Source organism: Serinus canaria, chromosome 3, assembly GCF_022539315.1.
Source record: "Serinus canaria isolate serCan28SL12 chromosome 3, serCan2020, whole genome shotgun sequence".
In the NCBI taxonomy this organism is placed as follows: Eukaryota; Metazoa; Chordata; class Aves; order Passeriformes; family Fringillidae; genus Serinus; species Serinus canaria.
In genome coordinates, this window is record NC_066316.1 from 7,947,286 (window position 1) to 7,974,517 (window position 27,232).

Genomic DNA, 27,232 nt, shown 5'->3' on the forward strand with positions numbered 1-27,232 from the left:
CAAGACCATAAAAAAATTCTCTAATTTTGTTCCAAGGATGGCTGTCTTAGCTGACAGAAAGAACAACTTTTCTGCAAAAAATAACAGTTTTTTGAGACTATAGGTTTAACAGGGTCTCCATGCCATCATCAATTGTTATCCTTCCCCAAACATTCAAAATATTTTGGACTTTAGGAGCAGCAATAATGGGATAAAGCATAAGTTAGGCACCTTGTTGGCTGCTGCTGCCCTAGATACAAGTTCCTCTCTCCCACTGGAACTCCAGGAAACAAAGCCTGGCGGGACAGCAAGATCTATGAACTACAACAGCTGCAGTCTCTGCAGCAAATATTTATCTGGCAATCACTGAACCTCCAGAATCAGACATTTAAGCAAAAAACAACTGGGTTTAGAACATTACCAAGTCTTTCTACTCTTAAAAAATCATGGTAATGAAGAGAAATGTCATGGTTCTCAGCTCTGGCAGAACAGACTCAGCTAAATGGTGAGTGCCAAGCTTTTCACATCAGACACAGCACAGCACAGCTCAGAAGGCAAATCAGAGCAGTATCCAAACAGTACTTTTTCAGTGAGGTAAATTCAGCCTCAGAAGGTGATGGCACAGAGAAGTGATGTGGATAACAAAAGAACTACAGAGCCAACTCACTGAGACCGAGAGATGTTCCCCTTCCATCATAACAAATAAAGGCTGACAAATTACAGCTGCCTTTTTGTGCTGTATCAAGGAGTGGACAAGCAAGTGGAGGATGGAAAAACAAGCTCTCTGAACTGAGGACTTTAGCATTACAGGATCAAGAAGGTAAAGCTGGCCATGAACCCAGGCCAGATCTAGAGCAAGTCCCTAACCTGCTGGGATACAATAAATTCTATAGCAGCCTTCTCAGTTACATAATCAGTGCAAAAACCTTAGGCAGTTTTAAACTGAAGCTGAATAAATTTATGCTGACTACAGGAGGTGATTGATTGCAGGAGCATGATGGGCAGTGAGTCTGGAATCCTTTTTAGCTCTGTGTTCAAGATCACAAAGAACAGGTACTCCCATAAACAAAACCAGTGGTAAGAAAGAAAGATATTAATCTGGTTTGAATTGTGGCTTACTTCTAACAACAGTTTTCCTCACAAGAAGATTCATAAACCAAAAATGCAACTTGAAAAGCAAATATATTCAAATTTTCAACTAGAACAGATAGGCTTGTTCCCCTTTTTGGTAAAAATATCTCTATACATGTATGTAGGTACCTGTGGAACCATTGCAACCTTCTGATTTCTTTTGGGGGACCTTGTGTTTATTTGTCTGTCATCTTCCTCACTGAAGAGCCGACTCCGTTTTGAATTTCTGAAGGGCTGTAGGGAACAAAATTAAGAATTACAAGCAAGAAACCTGATTTCTCTGTTCATACACAGAATTTACAGTGAGAGAAATGAAATGCCTCTTGTCCTGTCCCTGTTGGTTTTGAGGCCCATGGTAAACAATAAATAGTGCCTCCCAGCACTCAGAAATCTAAGGACTGAGAGAAGAAGGAGTTCAAGATTCCAGGCTTTTCCAGTGCTAACTATAACCATTACTACACTGCTGGCCCAGTTTCACAGAAGTATTTAGAGCCTAACTCCCACTTGTTTCCATTAGAGTTAGGTGTCTAAACACTTGTGTATCTTAGCTTGCCTTGGTTATAAGTAGTACATCTGTTAAACAATTTGTTTTGAATTTTTGATTTAAAAAAAGGTTTATTCAAACTGTATTTGTTTTGGATGTTCTCAGCTACATAGAATTTTAGCAAGAATTTTCTAATAAAGTGACATGTGTTTGCTGGTTTTTTAACTCATTGAAAGTATCTGCATAGCAAAAAGCTAGGAAGATTGAGTGTGAAGAAAATACATCTTGAATAAGTTATGTGACAATCTCAGAAAAAAGAATTTAGAATTCATGCTAAGGGAAATTTACTTGTGTGCTGCTATAGCTCAGAAAGAATTAGAAGGCTGACTGAAAACAAGAAATGATATTGTAAATGTGTCATGAAAAAAACTCATTTAGTTATTCCTCAATATCTGACCCTATGACAAAAGACTCCTGCTTTCACTGAGGACAAAAGAGCAACCTGTGACTGGCTGTTGGCACTGAGGGGAAGCAGCTTTTCCTTTTCCTTCCATGAAGGTTCTGTGGCCCAGAACCAGAGGCAAAATAAACCAACACAGTTAAATAAAATTTCATTTACAAGCATTTGCACTTTAGAAAGACATTTAATACATTTGTGACTGGCTGACTAATTTAAAAGAAAATATCTCTTTTCAAGCAATCAGTGGTAGCTAAAAATCTGTCTGTCCCATGCCATCTGAACATGGGGCTTTTTTTTCCCAGGAAATGTGCCTCTCTTACTCTAAATTAGATATATTTTATAAAAAGAACTACACAAGAGTATTTAAGTAACAGAAGTGCTCTGTATGTGATAGACATCTAACCACATGCAGTACACAGAAGAAAACATTAATTCCTGATAGTAGAAACCAGGAAAGACACCCACTGGACAGAGGAACTGTATATTGTCAAGGTAACCAAATCACCATGAGCCAGACCAAGAAATCTGTCTACAACCCTCAACAGAAACTGCCAAACTCTACTCCAAAGAACTACCTAAAATGAGAAGAGTGTTTCATCACTCTGGACTGTCTGTGCCTCACACCAGAGTGAAATAACAAGTTGCAAAGAGATATCCACAGTGGCTAAAAAGGTCAGGCATTTTTGGGAAGACTTTTCAACCAACAGTAAAACATGTCTTCAAAACTTTCAGCATTCAGTAAACTCAAACTATCCCACGACATCTTAGCAACATGGGTCACTGCCAACATGTCAGACTATGCTCTGACCTTTCCCCCAGCTTTCTTCAGAACACTGAGCTACACTCAAGTTTTGACTCTGTGTTTTTACCACCCACAGCCACCATACCTAAAGACTGACAAGGTTTTTATACAGATATTACAGTCAGTCACTTTGGGTCTTTAGCACATGTGATCTTCTAAGTTATCAGTAAGGCTTGTTTCTGTGAGATGATGGGCATTCCTGGGAAGCAGCTGAATACTGTGACATGAACTGCAGGAACTAAGGGTCTTCACAAAGTTCTGGTCTCTGTCTGGAACTGCATTTTGTAGACCTTATGCTCTCTAGCATAAACACATAGCAGCATGTGTGTGTATATATGCATCTGTATGAATCCTACCAAAATAAATACCAGGGAGATCACAGGACAAGAAACAAACAGTGAAGCAAAAACAAACCACGAGGCTGAATGGTCAACCCAAACACCAGACACCCCATTGGAAGCTGAAGGCTCATTTCATATGACAACCCCAAGGTTGTTCTTTAATGGAAGGCCTCCTGTGAAAGTTCTCAGAAGGCACAAATTTCACTGACAGTCCTTCACTTTTATTAAAATCTGCCCCCTAGAAGACACAATGATGGAAGTGCATTATGATATCTTCCTTTCCTTTACGCTTCAGTTCTCAGCCATAATTAGAAGTGAGATATCTCATGAGATACAAAAATAGTTGATCAGAACTGGTGATTCCTGTGCTCAAGGTGGTAGGTACAGTACAAATACTTCACACAGCACTTACCTTTTTAAAAAAACAGAGGAAATTATTTTGAGCTATCTTGAATGAGGTCAGCAATTTAATGTGTTTGATTATTCATTTTTAAAATATGTTTTCATCTCTTATGCAAACTGTGCAAAGTGCTTGAGAAGGATATAGTTTCACCTTTGGACATTACAAAACTACAAATCTCAGCCTTTTTTTGTGATCCTCACATTTGACTTCCTGTATGGTATTTTACTAATCCTGAAGCTTTTTACTGTTTCTTACCATTTCCACTGCAGAACCAGCATTCTTGCTTTTCCAAATGTGTGTTTTCTGCAGTGAATTGTATTTTTCATTCCATGAACTGGATAAACTTCCCTCTGTTGTGAAGAAAGTACATCATTAATATATATATATATATGGATGGATGTATCTATGTGTATGTTTTAATGTAACTACTTGTCCAAAACCAAGTATAACATCATCAACTACTAAAATATTTACTTGCAACATCTTTGAATTCAGTAACAAACAGATTTTAGATTTCAGTATTTTTATTTAATAATTCTGAACAGTAATTAAAAAAAAACTGAATGAGATTTTCACTACAAGTGAAACAAGTATTTTTTATTTATGACAACATTTAGGTTTCTTGAAACTTCCTTTGCTGGAATCAGTTACTTCCACTGTCAGGTTGAAATAAATCAATAGTTGAACTGTGGCTGTAACTGAAATCTGGACAAAGCAAAGCTCTACAAGACACAGACACCTTCTAGTTCTAGAAAATTATTAAGTGGGCGTACACCAACAAGTAAATAAAATTTTATTGTAACAGATCTGCATTAGTGACAACATATTCAACAGACCAAGCCTCCTTCTTTGTGTAACAAAGCCCTTGTAATACATAAAGAAGCTTTAATTATTGGGCAAATTAGAAGTATTCAAAATTTGTATGAATGTTCATGAAGACAATTTCAAAGAAAAAAATACAAGCAGTAGGTTTTTGATTTAGCCCACAACTTGCTGACAGAGAACACCATAAAATTGTGAAATGCCTCCCTAATGTAGATTGTGTCACATGTACAGGTCTCACTAAGAATCCTTCCTGTACCTCCTGCTCAAGAGATGAAAGATTACCCCAATCTTCTCATCAAACTTGATGCCTAAGCAGTACTTTTGAAGAAAAAACACATTTCAGGAATTTCACCCAGAAGAGCAGTGTCTAAATACACCACAATATATGTAGTTTCAACTGCCAAGGATTATTATTCTATAGAGCTACAAATACCTACAATAAACCCCACCATATATCAACAAAAAAGCCTATGATTTTCTTGAACTTTCTGAAGACATAAACTAAATACACCTGAAAGTCAGACTGGGTACAAGTAAATAACATATTAATTTCTTACCTTTCAAGCTCACAAGTGCTTTTGCTGAAGAACCTGCAATATAGTAAAAAGTCCACATAAATCACAAGCTATTTCAAACCCTACAACCTATACAGAGTCTACTCATTCTTAATTAATTCTCAGGCAGTAAGTGGAATTTAATATTAAAATCTTTCACAACTGAATAAGCAAACCCAGCACACCTTCCATGGCACTAGGCATAGAATTATACATTTATTACCATCAAATCCTGAAAGCATATTCACTTGTTGGTTTTTCCCTTTAGTTTCATGCCTACAAAACAACTTTAGATGTTAAACACTTGGGTTTAACACAGCAAATTCTCAACAGGCTTTATGTCCAAACTATATTCTCCCATGTGGCTGCTTGTTTGATGCAGTTGCAAATGTATTTTACAACTGACAAAAAACCTAAAGAACACTTCTTTTTTTCCTTTTTTTTTTTTATTATTTCTACCAATTCAAAATTCTTTAGTGCTCAAGATTCCCAGGAAAGGAGTGGTTTATGCTGAAAAGGAAGAAGATGGATAGCTAGTTGCCCCCTGGTGGTACCTCTTTGTTCAGAAAGGCAGCAGATTCTGATCTCAAATGCAGACAGGATTGTTACTTTGCTCCAACTGTTCAAACAGTGCAATAAACACATGCAAATTTCACTGCTTTCCTTCCACTGCATCTGCAGAACCTCTGCAATGCTCCTGGGCCAGGAAAAACACAACTGGGCCTGACTACAGTGGGCCTTCATGCTCAGAAATGTTCAAATGTCTAAGAAGAGCTGTCTGAAGCAATTGCATTAGCACAGGGGAAGATATTTCTGCATGTCAATGCCTCCCCAGATTCATGCTTTTCTCTCAAATCAATTTTATCTTTCCAGTTATGTTCCTGTGTGACAATCACTTCTCCCTGTCACTTTCTCTGCTCCATCCTTCATCTTCTCTTCAAAACTGCTGCTCCTAGAACTTTCTGACTCTAAAGCTCCAGAAATTCCTTGCAGCTGCCATTTATCTAGCTCCTGACCTCACTAACCTCACAGATACTTCCCTCTAAGAGAATACATTGCATGGACTATCACAGAGAATACAGGTACAGCAACAGCAAAAAAAAAAAAAAAAAAAAAAAAAAACCTAATTCCTTTTGTTTTCATCATAGCATTTTGTTTGCTGCCATCTTACTATGCCATCTGTTAAAAACCAAAATTTCAATATAAAAAAAGAAAGGAAAAGGAAATAAAGTTTCTATTTCTTTTCCCCCAAAAGCTTAAAAAAAGGGTTTAAGATATGAAACAGAACTAGCTTGGACTCATTGAGGGTTTACTGAAATCTTCAACAGCAACCACATCTGGGATTTCATGTCAGAACCACGGTGACATAGCTGGGCTGCACTGTCACACCTCCTGCACATTTCTTTTCTGATGTATCACCTTTGTTGGGTTGGAGCCCTATCAGTGACTGGTACAGGAACACAATTCTGTGATGATCTGAGTCACAGGGAGTTCAGCCTTTGAAACAAAGCTGTATGTTCAAGGTATCACCTTTTTTTTTTTTACATTTTATGCTAAAAATCCAATACCACACACTGTGCTTGCATAAATACACGGGTAGTCTGCTATCAACCAAGAATGAACAGCTCTGAAAGGTAACATTAAGAACAGGGAAGAACTACTGTGTCCCAAGTTTATATAGAGGATGGTGGGAAATGTGTGCAGGGGTAAGTACACAGTTTAAGAACACACCACTGGGGACGGGGACACAGGAGCAGGGTCACCAGGGTTGTCAAAAGGAGGAGAGGCTGCCTCTGCAGAGCAGATCACTGTTCTGAGAGATCTCAGGCACTTCATTTGAACACACAAGCATTTCCTTCTTTTTCTCACTATCTTGTTGATATGAATCAAGTCCAATCAATCCAGTCCAGGGTAGTATGAACACTGTTAACAATGGAACAGAAACACTCAGCAAGAGGCAGCAAAGCTTTATCTGGGGTGGTGTCAGTCTCACAGCTGAAGGGCCTGAGATGCTTTGCTAACCATGACATGCTTCACCTGTGAGGGTGATGATGGGCCAGCAGAAGGTTACTGTGCTACTTCCTAGCTTTACAAGATTAGCATTCCAAAACAGCATTAGTTGCTAAGGAGTTTTCCACATGGGATAGTTAATCTTCCATAAATGCATGTCAGAAGAGGGCTGCTCATTTGTTTTCACTTGACCTGTAATTAATGTATCCAGGGCATCTTTATTTAGGAATACAAGTGTCCAAATAAAATATTCCTGATCTGTGGAAGTTCAAAAGTTAAATGAAACTATTTTACTGTAGCAAAGTACAGAACATGAACATCAACACATCTGTAGCTTAAAGCTGTAGAATACATGTAGGATACTAAAATGACAATGGAGATGTCCATAAGCTTCATTTTACCTCAAAGGTAAACAATATGACACAACATGGCTTTTCTTGTCAAGTCCTTCTATACTGATTTTAGGGCTACCTGCAACACCACCAAACTCCAAGGAATATGGTACATCTCCCCACTTTTTCCTTTGAGTTGGGCAGTACTGTCAATACTACCAGGGCCACAAAACCAGAAACCAGGATGATGATCTAAGCAATACTGTGTTACAATCAAAACCAACCAGCACTAAATACAGACAGAAGCATTTCAAGAACTATAAAAGCTGCTAAGTGATGCAGGATAGGTTAAGTTTATTCAAACTATACAAAACTTCACTCACAATAATTATTAGATTTATAATATATTAGCCTCACACTAAATGCCAGTAATCTTGGACACTCCTGTTCTGAATAACAAATATATAATCACAGACAGTCTTTTTAACCTGCATTTTAATTATAAACAGAGATTAAAGTAGAATACATACACACACACACACACTTGAATGTAAATATCTATTATGACAATGACACAGACTTCATTTCCAGAAACACTTAAAAACCAAATGGGTGGAAAGCAAGAAATAAGGCCTGTGAATCATACAGGTTATTACAACTAAAATCTACTCCCAGCTCCTCCAGGTTCAGAGGATCTCAAAGGTGACTTTCTTAATACTCAGAGTAAAAAAACCCTTAACCTAGGGAGGCAGCACAGGCAGCTCAGCACAGCAGTGGCACTGGCACACGGCTCCAGTGCAAACTGTAAATTACCTTAGCTTTGTCTTACTATCCTACTGAGTAGTGTTCTGCATATGCTGTTAGTAAATTAATTACCTGAACACAGTGTTCACACTTGACTAAGTCTGTAAAATTAGAAAAAGATTCAGCAGAGATCTAGGAGATAAATTTCAAGATCTAAAGACATGTCTTATTGTGAGAAAATTAAGACACTCCAATCTTGTTCTTCCCAAAGAAGGTCAAGATCTACACTGATCACAAGTATCTGCAAATGAAGATAATTCAGATAGGTAAAATAGCTCTGCAGCCTTTTTTTTTAATGGAAAGGCATAATGAGACCTATTTAATGAAAGATCACATTGAGTAATTTAGATTAGCAATGATTACAAAGTTTAACAGATTTCAGGTAACTATACCAAGAAAAGGCATGTTGAACTCCCTGTGACTCAAAATCTTAAACCATGTTCAATACATTTTTAAAGAGAACTGTAACTAAAAAGGAAGCTGGAAACTGATGCACAGAAATTCCAAATACAAGTATACCCAGCATGTTTAATGAAGAATCTAAGATGATTATAATGGCCTTTCCTGGCTCTGAAAAAAACTCCCAATGATTCTGTAAAATATGTACACCACAGATGTGCAATAAAAATAACCCTGTTCTAGATTATGAGGTATTAAATAGTATCATAACAGGAAGCTCATCAGTAACCGAGAGTCAGGAATAAGTGTATTTATGTGTTTTGTAACACTTGCAAGAAATGATTTTCAGCAAGTCCAGATGAAACCAAATCGATAAAAAGCCACCAAAGTTAAAACCATGCCAGGTGTGCCAAGCCTGGCATGCCAAGGGCCCTGATGTTTTTGTGTCTGGCTGGCTGCAGCGACGGCCAGCGCGGCTCCCTGAGCGTGGACAGCTCCTCCAGTCCTGAACTGCTGCTCCCGCTGAGCACACAGCCCCCAGCAATCCTTCCTCCCGCCCCTCCTGCTCCCAGGGAGGGAGGACACACATAAAGAGAACTTAAAAACCTCCTCTATCTGCTCCCGAGGCCCTATGAACTCTCTGGAAAGTATTTCTGATGTGGAGACAGGCTTTGAGGAGTGGGAGAAAAGTGCAAAAGCTTTTACTCTTTTCAAAAATAAAAGACAGGTTTAAGTTTAAAATCAAGTTTAAAACTACTACCTCCCCTCATTTGAAAACGCTGTAACTGAATAAAAGAGGAGGAGTCCACAATTCAATATGGGCAGCTGTGAATGCCTTGATGAACATCCTCAGTACTAAGATGGAGCAAAGCAGGTTAAAAGTGGCTTCCCAACTACTGATTTGAAAATCTAAACAGGAACACACACAAGCATATTAGGCTTGTGAAAGTGTTTTCAATTTAATAATAAATTTATAACAGCTGATAATTTTGAAAATAAATGTTACAAGTAACCACAGGGCTGTTCTATAGCTACTGATTTCACTAATGTGTGAGCACAAAGGGGCATATCTAAATCAATATAGAAAATTCTAGGATCCAGATCAGCAATTACATTATCCAAAGCCTTTCCTCTCCAGATCGTTAGACTATTTTGTCTAAATTTGCACAGGTGAGCAGTTATTTTAACACTGGTTGCATGACTACCTCAAAAACCTATGTAATTAGTCTGCATTGCCAGCACTAAAAATTGTGTGACAGAAGAAACTCCTGGAGAAGGGAAAAACATGAGCCTTTATTATAGACTGAGTCATTAATCCTCCAAGAGATCATTCATCTACACAAGCACGGCACAAGTTGCTTCAGAAGAGGAAGCCTCTCAAACAATTGGTCACTGCAAGGAAAGCTTATTCAGGAAAACTCTGAAAGTAAAACACACACATAAGAGGGAAAACTGGCTTTGGGGACTTTTTAAAGCTTCCTCCAAACTTTGGTTTCATTGAAGAGGTAAAGAAATAAATAAATAAACACTTAACTTTTCACTTCAAGATGAATCAGTATTTTCCTCATGTTACAAACCCACTAATAAACTGACATATGTATATTTCCAAATCATACTTCAGCTACTGGATGGAAGTAGGTTTTCCAGCCATGTGAACCCTTCTACAGGACTTCTGTAGACAATAACCACAATAACAAAGCCCTCTTTTTGAAACTGTGTTCTCATAATGGACAATACACTGATACCATGGTAACATACAATTTTAAAGGTAGGCAGCAAAAATAATCCCAAAAACTATTAGCTGAGAGTACTGTATAGCAGCCACAAAGCAAACCTTGAGCCTTCTCCCACATATTGCAATCTCACACAGTTCTGCTGATTTTTGTCTCAAACATCCAGGCCACAGCAGTGCTGGGCTCACGGCCCTTGGGGCTGAAAACTGGAAGTGCCAGAGGTGTGCCACAACCTCCTGCCGCTAAGACAGCAGCAGAGCAGAGGACCCATGAACCACAGCAAAAGGTCATGCTGGGGATAAAGACAACAATTTCTGCTTGAAGTGCTGCCCTTATGCTGCAGCCTCCCCCATGTGATAAAAACCCATGCAGAATGATCCTTATCCCACTTCCCTTCTGCCTGCCCTAAAACACAAGCCCTTAGGAACAGCACCAACCATGCCTACCAATACATGATATTTGGCAAAACACTGACTTCAGAATTTGCACTGTAAAAGCTGAACCCTGACAGCCATCACCCCTGGATGAGGAGGGTGCCTCTTTCTCCGATTCTCCTGCTGCTGGTTGGAGTTTGTGTGCAGGGAGCACGGGATTCACTGCTGGCAGCAGAGGATTCACTGCTGGCAGCGGCCCGTGCCCCTGATCCCTGATCAGCACCCTCCTGTCAAAAATGGCACCTCCCTCTCCCTCTCACAGAGCAGGTCCCAGCACCCTCTTTCCTCAGAGCAGCTTGTGCCAAAGGATGCACCAATAGGTGGCTTTGCCTGTGCTGCTCTTAGCAGAGCTCTGCCTCCAGCGGGACCAGGACAATCTTTGGTCACATCTGCACGTGCTGCTTGTTTTAGCAGAGCCTCACCTCAGCAGAAAGTTCATTTCACATTAGAGCCTCCCCTCAGCTGCACTGCACAAGCTTTAGAACCAGCCAGCCCACAAATCAGATTGCTATTACCAGTAGCAGGAGACAGGGCAGCATTATGTATGCTCCAATACAATCCACTGATTCCCTCTTTTGAGACACAGAGAAAAAGCCATCTGGTCTGCAGCACCAAGGCTGCCCACAATTTACCTCCACTGCAAAGTTACCAGGAGATAAGAAGAAGGAAAAAAAAGGCATTGACTAAAATTAGTCACTCATTGGGCACCAACCCAACAGCCTGCAGAAACAATTTTTTTGTCTTCAAAATATAAATCAAATTATTAGTATTTGAAGTATTTCTGCAATTGGGACCTTTAATATTCTGGACTTTTTCAGCTAGAGGATTTGCCACAGATGCAGGTGAAGAAAGAACAGGATTTGTTCTTTCTTCACCTGCATCCCAAATCACTGCATGGCTCTCCCCTGGCAGCACAGGAAAGGCCTCAAACTACAAGAAATGCATGTAAACTTACACATCATTTCAGGCTGTCAGCATGAAGCCTCTCACTGTTTTATATGGACAGAATAGCAGCTCTAGAGAAGAACAGAGTAGTAACTTCAGCAGGTAAAACAAGTCATGAGAGACAACTGTGTGCATTACATTCATCTCACTCCTGGGTTAAGGAACAGTCGTGGCCCAGCTGCATTACAGAACCTGCCAGACGGCAAGCAGGTGCTATCAGAATACTCTGGGACAAATTCCACTTCATCAGACATCCAATCTGAAAGTAAAACTGTGTGGTTCTTACCATACAGCAAAATGTCAGCTTTCTTGTCACCAAGTATGCTGTGTTTACCTGCAATTATTTTTATGTGAAAACTCAGTTATGGTCCACTACTTCACTATAAACTATGTTGGAGGAGATTCAGAGGGGTGATGCATAAATCTGAAAGTCTCTTAATAAAGAACTATTCTGACTTTTTTTGGAACTTCTTTTCATACCATAAGAATACTCCAAAACCAATTTTGCAATGCTTACTGTTATTGTCCTTTATATATCAAGCTGCATGAAGTCAGTGCTAAATTAGTCAGGACTAAGTTTACATCTTCATTTTAAGTATAGGGTTGGAAATGAAATAACTATGTGTGGCACAAACTAGTGTAATTTGAAAACATCCAGATCACCAAAACTGGATAGAATAGGAATGGAAGCACAAGGCAGCCACCTTGAAACTTTCACAGTTCCAGCAGTTCAGCAATGCTACAGAAAACATGAAGCCCCCTGTCTGATGGAAAACACCCCTGACTTGCACCAAACTTAGGCAAATACAAACCCTAACGTCAAGGTCAGAGCAGAAGTTTACTGCCTTTACAAACAACCACACCGTGTCTGCCTCACCTGCCAAGCAGAGATTGTAACACTAACACTGCTGCAAGGGTGGCCAGCATAGCCCAATCCTAAGGGAAACTGAGTCACACACTCTACTATGTATCTGCCACAGGTGAAGTGACAGACCTGTCAAACCTTCCCAATGTCACTGCAGGCAATATCAAAGTGACAGAGAAGAAAATTATTTTTCATGGTTCACATTAACCTCTTGAAACACACAATGCTTTCTCTGGAAAATGGGCAAGGCAAATGGAGGAACAGTAACTTGAACATTGCCCATCCTGGTGGCAATAGTGAACAGGGAAAGTTCATTTAATAAGCAATAAACCACAGCTAATTATTAATTACAGTCATATCAACTAGTCCATGACTTGTATTAATCAGTCTCTAAATGCAGCACAGCATCCATGACTGAGCTGCACCAAGCTGAGAGTGTCAGCTCCATCCATAATTTATGATGATCTTCCATAAATCTGTTTGGTAAACACAGTGACACTGGCCATGTGGGCACATTAACCAATCTTTCTCCTGACAGTTGTTGGAGCTGTAACAAAGACAAACATGGAGCAGCCAGAAGCAAGATTTCCACTCCGAGTCACCTCTCTCTGAGAGGCTTTGGATATGGAAAGAGTTGCTATCTTGATGAACTTGTGTGGTGCTGAACAAAACAGTGTCACCAAAAGATGTCTGCCCCGTTCTGTGCACATGCATTGAAAGCAGTAAATGCCTTAGTTTTGGCTTGGCAGGAGTTCACAGTTTGTAAGAGGACACATCAAGATGGCATCCGGACACATTTTACACTGAATAATTTCGTCTTCTGTAACACTTAAGTAGTTTGTGCAGGAATCCACATATATGGCAACACATGTCTGGTTTTTAGCTACATAAAGTTTTAATCAAATCCTTGTGCTCTTGGAAAACAACATCCACACAAACCCTATGGAGATCACAGAATCAATGAGGTTAAAAAAGATCTCTAAGACCATCGAGTCCAGCTTTTAACCAAACCACGGCACTAACTGCCACATCCAGTCTTTCCTTAAACACCTCCAGGGACAGTGACTCCACTACCTCCCTAGGAAGCCCATTCCAATGTCCAATCACCCTTTCAGTGAAGAAATTCCTCCTAACATTCAATCTTAACTTCCCCCGCTGAAGCTTGAGATTATGCCCTCTCATTTGTGCCTGGGAGAAGAGGCCAATCCCCACCCGGCTACACTCTCCTTTCAGGAGTTGGAGAGGGTGATAAGGCCACTCCTGAGTCTCCTCTAGGCTAAACACCCGCAGCCCCCTCAGTCACTCTTCAAAAGACTCATGCTCCAGCCCCTTCCCCAGCTCCACTCCTCTTCTCTGGACTCCCTCCAGCACCTCAATGTCCTTCTAGCAGTGAGGGGCCCAGAACTGGACACAGCACTCGAGGGGCAGATACGCAGAACCCTATGCATGAAAACACATGTTTACATGCTGTCTTCCTGTACAGCCAGCTTTGTGCTGCTGACACACAACACAAGGTTTCTGAGCTCTTCCCTGCGCATTCATCAGTGCCCCCCAGACACAGCGTGTGCACGGCCTGACCCTCAGCCCTGCGGAGCTGCTCGCACCGTGCACGGCACAGGCTACGAACACACCAGCCCTTCTTGCCCCCACGAGCGCCAGCCGGGTCCGGAGCGCCGGGCAGCTCACCCCTTCCCCGGGCCAGGACGCTCCTTCCCCCGCACTGCCCCGACCCCCGCGGGCAGGGCGGGCTGTCACTGCGCCCCGCCCGGCTCCCGCTTCCCGCCCCGCCGGCCCGGCAGGTGCCGCCCGGGCGGGGCGGGGGGCCCGGCCCCGGCACCCCCGAGGGCAGCGGGGGTCGCACCCTCGGGACGGAGCTCTCCACCCGCCGCTCGGGCCGGGGCCTCGCCCGGGAGGGGCGGCGGCGGGGGGGTGGTGGTGGGGGGGCCGGGCCGGCCCGGTTGCCAGGGAGGAGGCTCGGGCTCCGGCCCCGCACAGCGCCCGCGGCGGGAGGGAAGGAGGGAAGAAAGGAGGCGGGCGGGCGGCGGGGCGCGGCGCGGGTGTCCTGCCAGGACGAGGGGGCGGCGGGAGCGGGGGCACCGGACCCTACTCACTCTCGTCAGGCAGCTGATCCAGCTCCGCCATCTTGAACGAGCCGCGCCGCTTTTTCAAAGGCTGCCTGGCGCGGGGCATTCTGGGGGAGGAGACGGGGCCGGGCGCGCGGCGGGCGCGCGCGCTGGGCGGGGCCTCCGCCCGCGGGCCGTGAGGGGCCGGGCCCGCGCGCCGCTCCCGGCGCAGGAACGGGCTCGGCCGGGAGCGCAGGGAACACCGCCGGCCGGAGTCGGAGTGGACGCTACACTACTTCCAGTCTCGTTCCAATTCCCTGCCACAGCCGGGGCGCCTTTCACTTGACCAGGCTGCTCAGAACCCCATCCAATCTGGCTTTGAACGGCTCCAGGGCTGGGCTAGCCAGAGCTGCTCTGGGTAACCTGTTCCAGTATCTCACCACTCCCAGTAAAGACTTTGTTCCTAATAGCTAACCTAATTTCCCCCTCTTTCAGTTTGTACCCATTACTCCTCGTCCTATCACTACTACAGTTCCTGACAGAGTCCCTCTCTGGCTTCCTTAGAGCTCCCTTCAGATACTGGAAGGTTGCCATGAGGTCTTCACACAAACCTCTCCAGGCCTGAAGAGCCCCAGCTTTCTCAGCCTGTTGTCATAGGGCAGGTGCTCCAGTCCTCTTACCACCATCATGGTCCTCCTCTGGACTTGCTCCAACAGTGCCCTGTCAATCTTATGATGTGGGATGAGGGGAATGAGTGACCGGCAGTTCAGGATTTGGGGAAAGGAGGTGGAGGTGTCACAAAGGGTCACACTCAAAGCTAGCTGTGCTAGCTTTGAGTCTTTAAACAATCCCACTACATTATATCCATCCTCCTTCACTGAGTAACAATGTTTTACTTAACTGTGCCTATTTTCCTTGTCACTTTTCATAAAGGACTGCAGAGGTGAGGCTCCAGGAGGAGTAAGGGATCACAACAATCCCAGCCCAGCCAGCCCTGGCCCTGCTGTCACGGTCTGTGGCACTTTGCCCAAGAGGCAGCTGAAATGCTCACCCAGCCCAAGGCCTGAAGGTCAAGGTCTCACCTGCTCTCACCCAGTGCCAGGGAAAGCCAACAAACCCCAGAAGTGGGTGGCTGTTTCCTAACAAGCTCCTTGTCTTGGCCTGCCCTCTACCATCTCACCCCCAAAAGCTTTCTTCAAGCAGCAGCAGTGGGGTTTTTTTGTGTAGTTTTCTTAGTAGTCTCGGCACCACAGTGAATTCTAAAGCTTCTGCAGCAAGAAATACAAGCATGGAAATACCACCATGAACCACAAGCACCTTCATTGCTCATGGACCAGACTCTCTACATAGGTTTGGCTTTGAGTATCTACTGCTATTATACCAAGCAAAATTGCTTTTTTTAAGATATAAAAATAAATATGAAAATGCAAATTGAGCCCCAAAATAAATAAACAGTATATCTTAGTCAAGGCTAAGAAGTCCATGTCATATGTTAAACAAGAGCAGGGTGGTGTAATGCAAAATGGATGCCATGCCTGGTTGTATGTAGCTCTTTGAAAGCACCTAGGTTAAACCAAAGATTCTACACAACACAGAAAATGTTTATCTTGGGACATGGAATAGAATATAATTTGTGTTCTTAATTTGCTAGTGAACTCAGATGACTAGGCTCTCTAGCAGGCTGAGAGGGGCAGGATATAGGTCATGTTATTAAACAATTTTAATACATAAATAAATAAAATAAACGTTGCCCTTGTGCTCAAGGGGAAAAAGCCAGTTTTTAAGCGAAGAAACAAACTGAGTGAATTGCTTTAGAAATTCCCCCCAGGGCTTTCTATGTACATTGTAGCAGAGCTGAAAAAAGAAAAAATGAGGAAAAAAATAAAAGGAAAAAGAAAATACAAAGCCTAGCTTGCATTTCCAGCCCCCTTTTCAGGACATTTTGAAAGGTTGTTTAAACAGCCTTCCCTCCCCTTAGCCCCCAAAGGGCCTAAGACTCTTTAGTCAGAGCTTTCCATACTGCACAGCTCCAAAGAAAGCTGCTACAGTAGGCAGTTGCAAAGCACTGTAGGCACAAAAGTAAAGAAACTAGTAACAAAACCCAACTCAATAGTAATGTGTGGTATTCCAAACACCAATTCCCCCAAACATTAAATCCTGCACATTTTTCCCCTTTTAATAAAACACTTCCACCACCCAAAACGCCTGACACGGACCAGACCTTCCAGGCTCAGTTAAACAAGGTGTTAATAACACCAATATTTCTCTGTGTTTCAGCTGTGCTCCCCTTGCTCCAAGGGCTGTATGGTAATGCTCAGCCAAGACTGGAGACACTGAGACTTCCACAGCTGACAGAGGACACTGATCACCAGCGAGGTTTTTACTGCTGTGCTTTGTAAACCTTGTCATCAGGTCTGGCTGTGCTGAAAGCAGCGTTGCCCAGAGCCACCCTGGTGCTACAGCTTTCCCTGAGCAAGGGCTTTGCAAGGGAGGAGGGGTGAAAAGTGCTCTACCACACAATCACATTTCGCAACAGTCCTCAAGAATGTGAATTTCTACAAGGGAAAAAGGAATCAAACTCAGTGCCTTTCAGGGAGTCTTTGTAGACTGAAACAAAACTAGATGAAAAAGGTGAGAGAGATTTTCCCCCTTCCCAAATGTCTCCTGCCAATCATCTCACAAATTAACAGGTGTGAAGGCAGAATTCTGCTCCCAACAGCACAATGATGATTATTCCTTCATTTCATTCCAACAGCTGCACTTGGAAAATATTTAACAGAAGGGTAACAATCAAGAGTGTATTATGATTCCTGGATAAAGAACCTTTTACATCTTGGCCTTTAATGAGTGCTGCAGTATCTCCATGTTCTGGGTTTTCGTTTGTCCTGTGCTCGCTGTTTCCAAGTCACACAAACACGACCCTGTTTACAAAGCCCCAGCCAGGGCCATTCGTCAGGGTACACACAAACACACAATGTTTTCAGTGCATCCTTTTACCACTCTGGCAAATTTGCAGTTTGCACTTGGGTGATGTGGAAATGACACCACTCTTCCGACAGGCAGGGTGACTGAAAACATCCCTGCCAACAACCTGCCTGAGGTGCTGCTGACTCACCTGCTGGCACCCTGGGGGGAGGTCTCTGAATGGCTGCACTGCTGCCATTGGATCTCGACAGGGTCACGTTAGGCAACTGCTCCTAATGGTGCGTGCTGAACTGCTGCAGAGAGCACTGCCCTGCTCCATGGCTGCTCAGCTGCTGCAGATGACAGTAAGACATGGCTTACACCACCTACTGACCAACGCATTCCGAGTCCTGTCAGCACAGAGCAGGTAGTGCTGCGTCCAGGAGACAGCTACCCTGTCATTTTCTCATCTCCCCTAGGCAGGCCCTGGCAGTAGGAAGAAAAGCACAGACAGCTGGCAGAAGTGAGTGCTCTTTAGTCACTGAAGCACCTTCTTGTGAAGTCTGAGTCCTGCTGCATTAATCACATACTTCTTAACGAGTATTAATCACATACTTCTTAATGGTGTGGAGGAAGCAGTAGTTTCCCTTTTGACTTGTTGGGAGTCATTTCTTCTTCTCGCCTTGCCTGTCCCTGTATATCTCACTTCTGTAGAAGTGACCTGCAATGCCCACAACAGGCCCACATGCTACCTTTACACCAGAACAAATGAAAAGCATCACAGCAATTCATCTTAGCTGGGATCTACATTTGTATTTCTTCTCACAGGTGCCACTTCATCTCCAAAATGACCGTTTTTGGAGAAGCAGCCTGGTGTTAATTTTAAAGTGAAAGCACACACAAGTTCTTGTTCAGATGCATATAGTCCACAACAGTGGAAACTATTTTTATGGGCATAACAGAGGTGTGAGTATAATGGACTAAGTTAGGGGCCTCGACACATACATAAAGGCAATTCAGGTAAAACACAAAGTGGGATATAAATTGGCTGCAATAACATTTCAGCAGACAATTACATCATTATGTAATTCACAGAGTGAGGTCTGTAACAGTCTCCCAGAAAGCAAGCTGAAGCAGGGACTTCAGAAGTTACAAACACTTCAGGGCTCATTTAAGAACAGGAGTACAATTATTTATGGCATTGACAAAATTTCATGTGTCCAGAGGTCTTTGTCATATACAAATTATTTGCTTTGGGGTTCCCCCCCCCACCTTCCTCTGATTAGAAACTGAATGGGGGCAGTGGCAGAATGTCATTGTTTAATGGCTAAAGTACCAGGATGGGAAACTTGTGCTTTAATTTTTTTTTTCCTTCATGAACTCAGGCAAGTCAGAAAGAATTTACACTGACTGTGAATCAGTAAGCTGGCTTCCTTCAATTAACTGCACGGGCTATCTTAATGTCTGTGAGCTGTTGTACAACAGAGCCTGCAGCCAAGCTAAATAAAGATAAAATGGTTAAATATTTATAAATTGCTGCTTTTGGTAGTTTAACATTTAGATCACAAGCCATTCCTCAACATGTCTCCCCTGAAAAAAAAAGCACAGGATGTCATGGGACCTAATGTCTTGAAAACTTGTTCTTTTCAAGTGCTTCTGACAGAAATGGGACTGCCTGTTCATCCAGCTCTGCTCTGTGCTGGTACTGCCAAAGCAGTGCTTTCAGTGACTGTCACCACGCTGCTCCTGCCAGCCTGGCCCTGGGGAGAGGCTGCTCATCTGCTGGGTCTGGCGGATCTGCTCCGCTCCCAAAGCTGGCAGCAGAAGCAGCGCCTGGGCTGACATCAGATTTCCCTGCAGGACGGTGACAGGGCTCTCCCACAGCCCCCAAAGGGCACCTGCTGCCTCTTCAGCAAGCCCTGTAGCTTTTCCTGCTGTGTTTGTGAACTTAGGGACAGCTTGGGATGTACTTCCTTGTGCTGCACTTGTAACTGAGCACTATGTATACAGCACAAAGCACTCCTTGTGCTGCTTGGGTTGGAGCAACAGGGAACTTTCAGCCACCTCTGAGGGAGCATCAAAAGCAGCTGCCTTCAACTCCTGGTTCCAAACTGAACTGTAAACTGCTTTTAAGAGGGGGGAAAAAATAATCTATCTTATAACTAAATTGAACAAGTTCTCATGTTCTCTTTCAGAGACTGACAAGATCATACTTAAGTGACTTACCAAAAGGGTTTTTTTGGAAGCAAAACAATGATTAGCCACTGGTTAAGCTACTTAAGAGGCAGAAGACAGGCTACTCTCTTCCTCTCAAAATCCATTATCACCATTCTCAATCAATTTTTTCTGCTGAGCTGTCCTCAAGCCATACAACTTACCCAGTCCTTCTACATTTCCTTCTCTCCCTGAAAGCAGCTTTATTTTTCATCTATCACTCTTCATCCTCTTCTCATTCAGGGGTCCTGGGAAGACCTGCACCATTAGCAACACTTTGGCTTTAACTCCTTTTACAAAAGGCCCTGGGACACAACAACATTTTAGGAAATAGATCTGCTCTTTCCACACAGGTTACTAAAGACTGAAGCCACAACTGTCAGAATCAGCTTGAACTGTCCCCGTCTTGGGAATTAGCCATCACTTTCCCTAATGCCCCAGAGAAATCAAGCAATTCTTAGGAGAATGATCTGATGTTGCTCTATGGTTAAGTGCTCCCATATTGCTCAATGGCTAAAAGTGAGAAGTAACAAACATCATGAAACATTGAACTTATCAGTTTGTATTGCTGTTTTGAGACAGGCATTTCAAGACCACCAACAAAATAGCAACAGACCTCACTCCGGGCCTTGATGAACGAAGCTTGAGCCCAAAATCAACTTACAGCTTTGTTAGGATGTGAGTCTACAACAACCAACTTACATCATGTTGAAGGAGGTATTTAAAGGAGGTTTATTTGGGCTAATACTAAATTCAAACAGCACAAGCTTATTTTCCATGTTTACCACACCAACTGTTGACAGATGAAGTCTCAGTGGAAAGTCCAAATTTTAATTTCACCATTATTTCCTGAAACATGACTACAGATTTCAATATTTGGCATTTGATCCTTGAGAGAGATACCATGTTTAAGAACATTCTACCAATACATTTAAATTATGACTCAAAACCAAAACAATTTGGAAGTTTTGAAACATAAAACTGTTAGTATGAAATTAGCTTTTATTTTTTTACCTCAAAATAAATGCACATTTATCATTTAGTCAAGTGAAAACTGAAAAAGTGTCTCTTAAACAAGGGGGAAACCTTAACAGAGCAAGTACCACAAATATGCTCAAGTTCCTTCTCCTGTTCTTGCCCAGCTCTGTTTGGCTAAGAACACCAGAATAATTTCCTTTTTTCTTTCTTGTCAGTTTGGTCAATTAAAAGAAACACTTAAAGCACCAGAATTAGAAGTGGTATAAAACAAAACCAGGTACTCGTTCTCATCAGAATTCAGGTCCATGTATTGCCACACTTTATATAAAACTTTCACTAAGTGTTGTACTAAACGGGATTTAGTAATTTCTTCTGCAGTTTAGCTCTTGATATCTTGGTAAGAGAAGTCAATGCATAAGCATGTCAGAAGTCAACGCTATAGTGTAACTACAGTATAACTCTAACAGGGCTTCTAAATACTGTTCACCAGAGTGATGTCTTATAGTTGAATTTCAGTTTCAACAGGTACTTCAGATTTACCTGAGCAACATCATACACAATATATCTGGGAAGAATGTTAAGGAATAATTATAGTAGTTGGTATTAATGACACAGAAAAACCTAAAACCACAGTGAACTTCACCTTTGAACTTAAGTTACCATACCTGTGTGATTAAGTCACTGTGCCTGTGTGATTAACCAATTCTAAGAGCTCAAACCACAAAGCTTTAAATCTGACTTTTCCATCTGAAAAATCTGAAATTGTTTTATACAATAGTTAGGAACAAGCAATTAAGTTCTGTGGAGAATAGTGCAGCAGGAATCCTGAGTGACAGGCAGGTGAACTGACTTAAATACAGGGCTGTGGCTCCTGAAAATTTTTTTTTGTCAGAGTAACACATATCTGTCTTGACATCTGGGCAGAAGAGTCATATAGCTTAAATGAGAGCTACAGATTCAGATCCAGCATCTGCAATTGTAATTGTAGTTCTATTGCTACCTTCCAGCACAGTTATTAATGCCTTAATTTTCCACTAAAAAACCCAAACTGGAATCACAGAGAAGAGCTCTACAATGACTGTCAGTGTTTGCACAGTCTTATTTTTCCAGAGACAGTACCAGCTCATCTATATGTTTCACAATCAAACTTACCTCTAATCTCAAAGTGTAAAACAAAATAAATACACATCATGTTATCTCAACTAGCTAATATCAACTGTATTATAGCTCATCATCTGACAGATGGTGTATTTAAGAAAACTCAAGATAAAACCAGTATTGCCATGAGCTGTGTTGCACCAAGGCCAAAGGCAGTTTTTACAAACCCAAAGTTTGCATTACTGGGTTATCTGCTTCACTGGCAGTGAAGAGAGCCAGCTGGACCTTAGACATCACTTATTTACATTCTTGTGACCTCCTGTGGATTTAAAGCACTAAATGATTTGAAGGCACTTCTGCCTGGAAAGAGACTTAATGGCTACATCCCTGCTGGGCATTTGGGGCATACTTCAACACTTGCAGAGGTCTGGGGAACACAAAAGATGTGCTGAGAGAGTGCAAGAGCACAGAGCTGGCTCCCCCACCTCCTCCTGGCCAAGCTGGCATACCATAGCACCATGAGGGAGAAACCAGACTGGAGTGATGAGAAACCACAGGCTGCATTCCCCTCCCCTTGTCTGGCACATCTCTGGGCAAAACACTACAGCAGTTTTGCCTGACCACTCCAATAACTTCTGTTCTTGTTGGGGAATAGCTACTGGAATGTGTATAATTTCCTTTTTTTTGCAGAATGACAATTTAAGTGCAGCAACTGTAAAAATCATCCCCCTTACAGAAGAGATTGTCTGCAAATACTCCCCAAAGCAGATTTAAACAAAACCAAACAAAACACAGTGAGGCAAAACTCCTACCTGGCCTTAGTGAGGTCCTGCAAATGCAGTGACACTCAAACACCGTGTACAGCCAAGGTAACAGCAAAGGATACTCATTATACAGAAGACAGGTATCATTAATTCCTGTGGAAATCCCATTCCCTAAGGGAACCTCTACACCACCAAGGGTGGTCGTGGCTGTGGGATCAGGAGCAGTTTTGCCCAAGCCTAGAAAGGAAAAAAAAACATTAGTTACAAATCTTGGAGGAAAACACAGATTTGCACAAAAAGGAAATCATCCATCCAGCCAACTACTACTTCACATATACTTTCAAATCAAGTGTAGAAGTATCTTCAACAGAACATGAAAAATACTGTTTGTTTACTCAATTCAGCATCACCATATTTATGACAGTTGTACTCTGCTACATTAAAAATGAGAATTTCAGACTTTCAACTGTTAATTGTCTAATCTGTATGATCAAAGCTAAACCAGAACAGATTTGTAGCCCTCACATCCTAACTCCATGAACGAAAACATGCACATTGCAGCATTTTCAGACAAGTACAACAAACCAATTCTTATTCTCGATAAAATTTTCAATATAGATCTGATTTGACATCCATAACAACATGAGTAGTATGTATAGAAAAAGGTGCAAAATCACTTTTTATTCTCTTTTAGGCAACCTATTTTTTAAGCCTCTCAAAATGAATAGTTTAAGATAAGCCATTCCTTACTGAAGGTACTTTTCTTCCAAGATTGAAGGTACTTTCAATCTTCCATCTTCAGTCATGATTACCATCTCTTTTGCTTGAGTGAGACAGCTAAGTCTTTTCTCTCATCTTCTTTTTCAATATATGACACTTTTTGCAGATAGAAGTGTAATGAGTGCAGTTGTTCCATCTGAACTTTTATTCCTAGCTTTTCCCTTCTGTCCAAGCTTCTAAGACACTTTGAAAGCTAAACAATGACTCTTCTGATCTATTCATCTCTCTTCTAAAATACACAGTATTGTTATGGTGAAAGCAAGTAAGAAGTTGAAAAATGTACTTTATATTTTCTCCAGTGTAACATCAAATAGAAGTTTCCTCCTAAACTTCAATACCTTAAGTCTTAACACTCAGAGTGTATTAACTTGCATCTTAAAACACCCCATACAAATCTTGATGTAACTAAAGGGCAACATTATGCAACTTCTTAAAGGAAGTACAGCTAAGAAGTGACTATAGCTCTCTTTGCTAAGCACCACAACAAAGTCTGCCATCAATTACAGATTACTAATGACAACTACTAATGCTTACCTTTGACACTGTGTTTTCCCTTGGGCAATTTTGTGATGTGGGAAGCATTCTTTAGTTCATACCTGGACAGCACAAAGAACACAAAATAGCACTTTACATTAGTCTTAAACTATCTTAGTGGGGAAGAAAAAAACCACAAAATTTTCAGGCTTTAGTTTATGATGAGTTAATGTAAAGTTAATCTAAATTCTAGTCTTCTGGAACTCAAACTTTCTTTGTCTTGGTTACTAATTTTAATGATGTTAGCATTTTGTATAAGATTCAGCTAGACCTGAAACAAGAGCTCTTATTTTAAGAAAAACCAGATCTTGTTTTTGAAGAAAAAACACATGCTTCTTCTTCACACTGAAGAGAAGGCTTGCAATCGTAGTGTCACCTTCTATGAGGATGTATTAAGCACATTTGGCAAGTACTCTTTATAAGTTACTTACATATTTCCAAGGGCAACTTCTCCCAGCAGTACTAAACCTATGGGATCAGCTTGAGATGTGTGACAGTAGTTTGCACTCTTGGATACCATGTCTGCAAAATAGATGCCCTTCCCAAACATATAGCCGGTCTGCAAAAAGGAAATAAAGAAATAAATAAAATTGGGGCAATAAAATAACCCAAAGGCAGCACTGAATCCACTGGCTGGGCTCCCAGGAGAGCAACTCAAACTCTTGTGGACAGCAATGCACAACCACTCCGGGGACACGGTGTTGTCTAAAAGGCGGCAGATAACACAGGGCCCTCCCCACAGAGAAATTCCCTTCTTTAGGCTGTCTCTGCCTGTGGCCATCTCTGGGCACAGGGATGCAGGCAGCCAGAGAAGCTGTTTCACCCACCACGGGAGCTTCAGGCGGCGCTATCCGCAGGCCCTGCGAGAGGATGCCAGCGAAGTTGGTGGTGCGGGAGCCGTGCCACAGCAGCTGGCGGTTGTGGAGCTGCCTGAAGGGCTTGTAACGCTGGCTCTCCCCCTCACGCTCAATCCTGAAGATCTTCAGTTCACAAGAGGATAGGAGGAAAAGAAGAACCAAGGAAATAAATCATTAACTTAATGCAACTCGTCAGAGGGGAGAAGAAAAAAAAAATCATCCGATCTGCAAAGTACATTGATCTGCTAGGGAAATTGATCAGGATGGGTTTTAGTGTTTGTAATTGGCTGCGTCAGGCTAGCAAAACAGAGGTAGCAGCAATCATGCAGCACTTGTTATTGATTACTTTTCCACCTTTTCTTTTGCATTTCCATGAGCTCTATTTTTCTGAAAAAATCATTCAATGAACTACGGTTCAATTTCAGATTACTCCTCCACCTTCCCTTTGAGGCAAATTAAATCAAAATAAAAACAACAAAGCAAAAACACCTCATTAGATTCATCTCTGCCTAGACTTTTGCTATTCTAATTAAAAGAAAATGTTCTATCAAATCATCCCTTTAACAGAGGAAACTGAGTAAGCTACTCCAAAATATAAGGCAATTGCAAACAAGCAAAGCAACTTAGGAGAGTCCATCTTCCCAAAGGTAAATCCCATTATTGCCCAGCTTACATCCACAACTTTGAGGTCATATGCATTGTGAGTAGCAGCATGAGTGTTCTTCACATATTGTTTGATAATCTTGGCTTCTTCTGAATCTTTGTCAACAACCTGCAAAGAAGCAATGAGAAGTCTCCTCAGCACACAAACTAGCAGCCATCTTATAACATGACAACATGCACCCTATGCCTGCAACTGCACCCTTTAAACCTCCTCAGCCATTTAAGTGGAAATACATTCCTAGCTAGAGAAGATGCACAGATATACAGACAGCCACAGAATGTCTGAGACAGTGCTGGAAATTGAGATGATGTTCAATTCCACTCGAAGAAGGGAGAGCCAAGGACTGAGTCCAGTCCAGCTTCAACACCTCCAAGAAGAGAGCCTCCATGGCCTCTCTGGGCAACCTTTTCCACTGTTTGACCACTGTCAGAGTAAACAAATTAAAAAACCCAAACCAAACCACACCACCAACAAAAGCTTTTTCTTTTGTTTGAACACATATTCCTGTATTTCAATTTGTGCCCACTGCCTCTTGTCACTGGAAACCACTGAGGAAAGTCTGCCTCTGTCCTCTTTCTTCCTTTCTCCAGTCACCTTTTCCTAGATATTGATACAATATCCCTTGAGCTTTCTTTTCTCCAGGTCAAAACAGCTCAGCTCTTTCTGCATCTCTTTGAACACATGCTCCAGTTCTTTAACCCACCTCAGTTCCATATATCTGTCCAGTTATAGTCTGGGTGATTTATTTTACTCCAAACTAACAGGACATCAGCTTGTATTCACAGCCACTCATTGCCTTTTACTTCCTTTACCTTAATATCTGTTTTAAGTTTTTCATAGTTGATGTCAATTGGGTCTTTATCTCCATCTTCATTTCCACCTCTGAGAAGGCTGTAAGCAACCTCAATATCAAGCAAGTTGTCCAACATCTGCACTTTAGCCTGAAGAATTGAAACAGGAAATGTTGTTACTTCGGCCTTTGACATGTTCAGAATATGTTGGGATATCCCAAATTAAAAAAGTATCTGACAATCACTGACCACATGGTGCCATCTAATAACACAACAATACTGTATTTAAATATATATACATACCCAAATACATTAAAATATACATATATATACATAACATCTCTATCTTCTAATACCTTATGCATGTACGTATTTACAGACACATGCACATAAACAAACAAGAAGATAATCTGAAGAAAAACAAGTTTAACCTCATGAAAGCATGAGGTTAAACTTGTTTTTCTTCAGATTATCTTTTGGCTTGTGAGGTTTTAATGCTTACTTTAATCTCTGCTTTTATGAGGTTAAGTAAGTGTTAAACCTCACATATTCTCTATGTTAGATGTCTAACATCAAGACCTGTTGTCTGCAAACAACACTTTCCAACATTTGCAAAAAACAGTTTCTCATCAATACCTGAATGTATTCCAAGTTATTTAGGAGAGGTGGCTTCTTCATCCCAAAATCATGAGGAATCAGTGTATAGAAGCGGTTGGAGAGGTCCAAAATCTGGGATTCTGAACCACTGTCAGAAACTGCCTAAACAAGACAAGCACCAAAGAAAATTACTGAGTAAGACTAAGTCTCCATTGCAATAAAACCACAAAAGATACTTAGGGACTAACACAGGAGCAGCAATGCAAATAATGCTTATGCTTTAGTCTCACAGGACTCAAAAGAACAATTCTATTTAAGTGTCTTGTGTGCAGCAAGTCACAGTATTTGCACAGCAATACATGGAATTGTGTATGAGAAAAATTCAACGGGGATTATGTTTCTGGAGGGCAAAATAATGTCTTCAGGACATTTAAATGGTGCATATCCTTGTCAAGGCTCTGATCTATTCTAGAATCTGAAGAAATTC

At 41.7% G+C, this 27,232-nt stretch overlaps 2 protein-coding genes across 2 annotated transcripts in view; both read right to left on the reverse strand.

Moving 5' to 3' along the window:
- LIN9 (lin-9 DREAM MuvB core complex component) overlaps positions 1-14,700 on the reverse strand; it is a 38,101-nt gene extending 23,401 nt beyond the window's left edge. Inside the window, exons 1-4 of the mRNA XM_030235348.2 lie at positions 14,613-14,700; positions 4,983-5,015; positions 3,856-3,950; positions 1,240-1,344 (exon numbers count right to left, since the gene is read on the reverse strand). Of these exons, the coding sequence (XP_030091208.1) occupies positions 1,240-1,344; positions 3,856-3,950; positions 4,983-5,015; positions 14,613-14,691 (312 nt within the window). The 5' untranslated portion in view covers positions 14,692-14,700. The remainder of the gene's footprint in view (positions 1-1,239; positions 1,345-3,855; positions 3,951-4,982; positions 5,016-14,612) is intronic.
- Positions 14,701-20,390: 5,690 nt separating this feature from the next.
- PARP1 (poly(ADP-ribose) polymerase 1) overlaps positions 20,391-27,232 on the reverse strand; it is a 31,790-nt gene continuing 24,948 nt past the window's right edge. Inside the window, exons 16-23 of the mRNA XM_030235904.2 lie at positions 26,785-26,907; positions 26,170-26,298; positions 25,367-25,465; positions 24,664-24,816; positions 24,268-24,395; positions 23,837-23,898; positions 22,645-22,759; positions 20,391-21,225 (exon numbers count right to left, since the gene is read on the reverse strand). Of these exons, the coding sequence (XP_030091764.2) occupies positions 21,144-21,225; positions 22,645-22,759; positions 23,837-23,898; positions 24,268-24,395; positions 24,664-24,816; positions 25,367-25,465; positions 26,170-26,298; positions 26,785-26,907 (891 nt within the window). The 3' untranslated portion in view covers positions 20,391-21,143. The remainder of the gene's footprint in view (positions 21,226-22,644; positions 22,760-23,836; positions 23,899-24,267; positions 24,396-24,663; positions 24,817-25,366; positions 25,466-26,169; positions 26,299-26,784; positions 26,908-27,232) is intronic.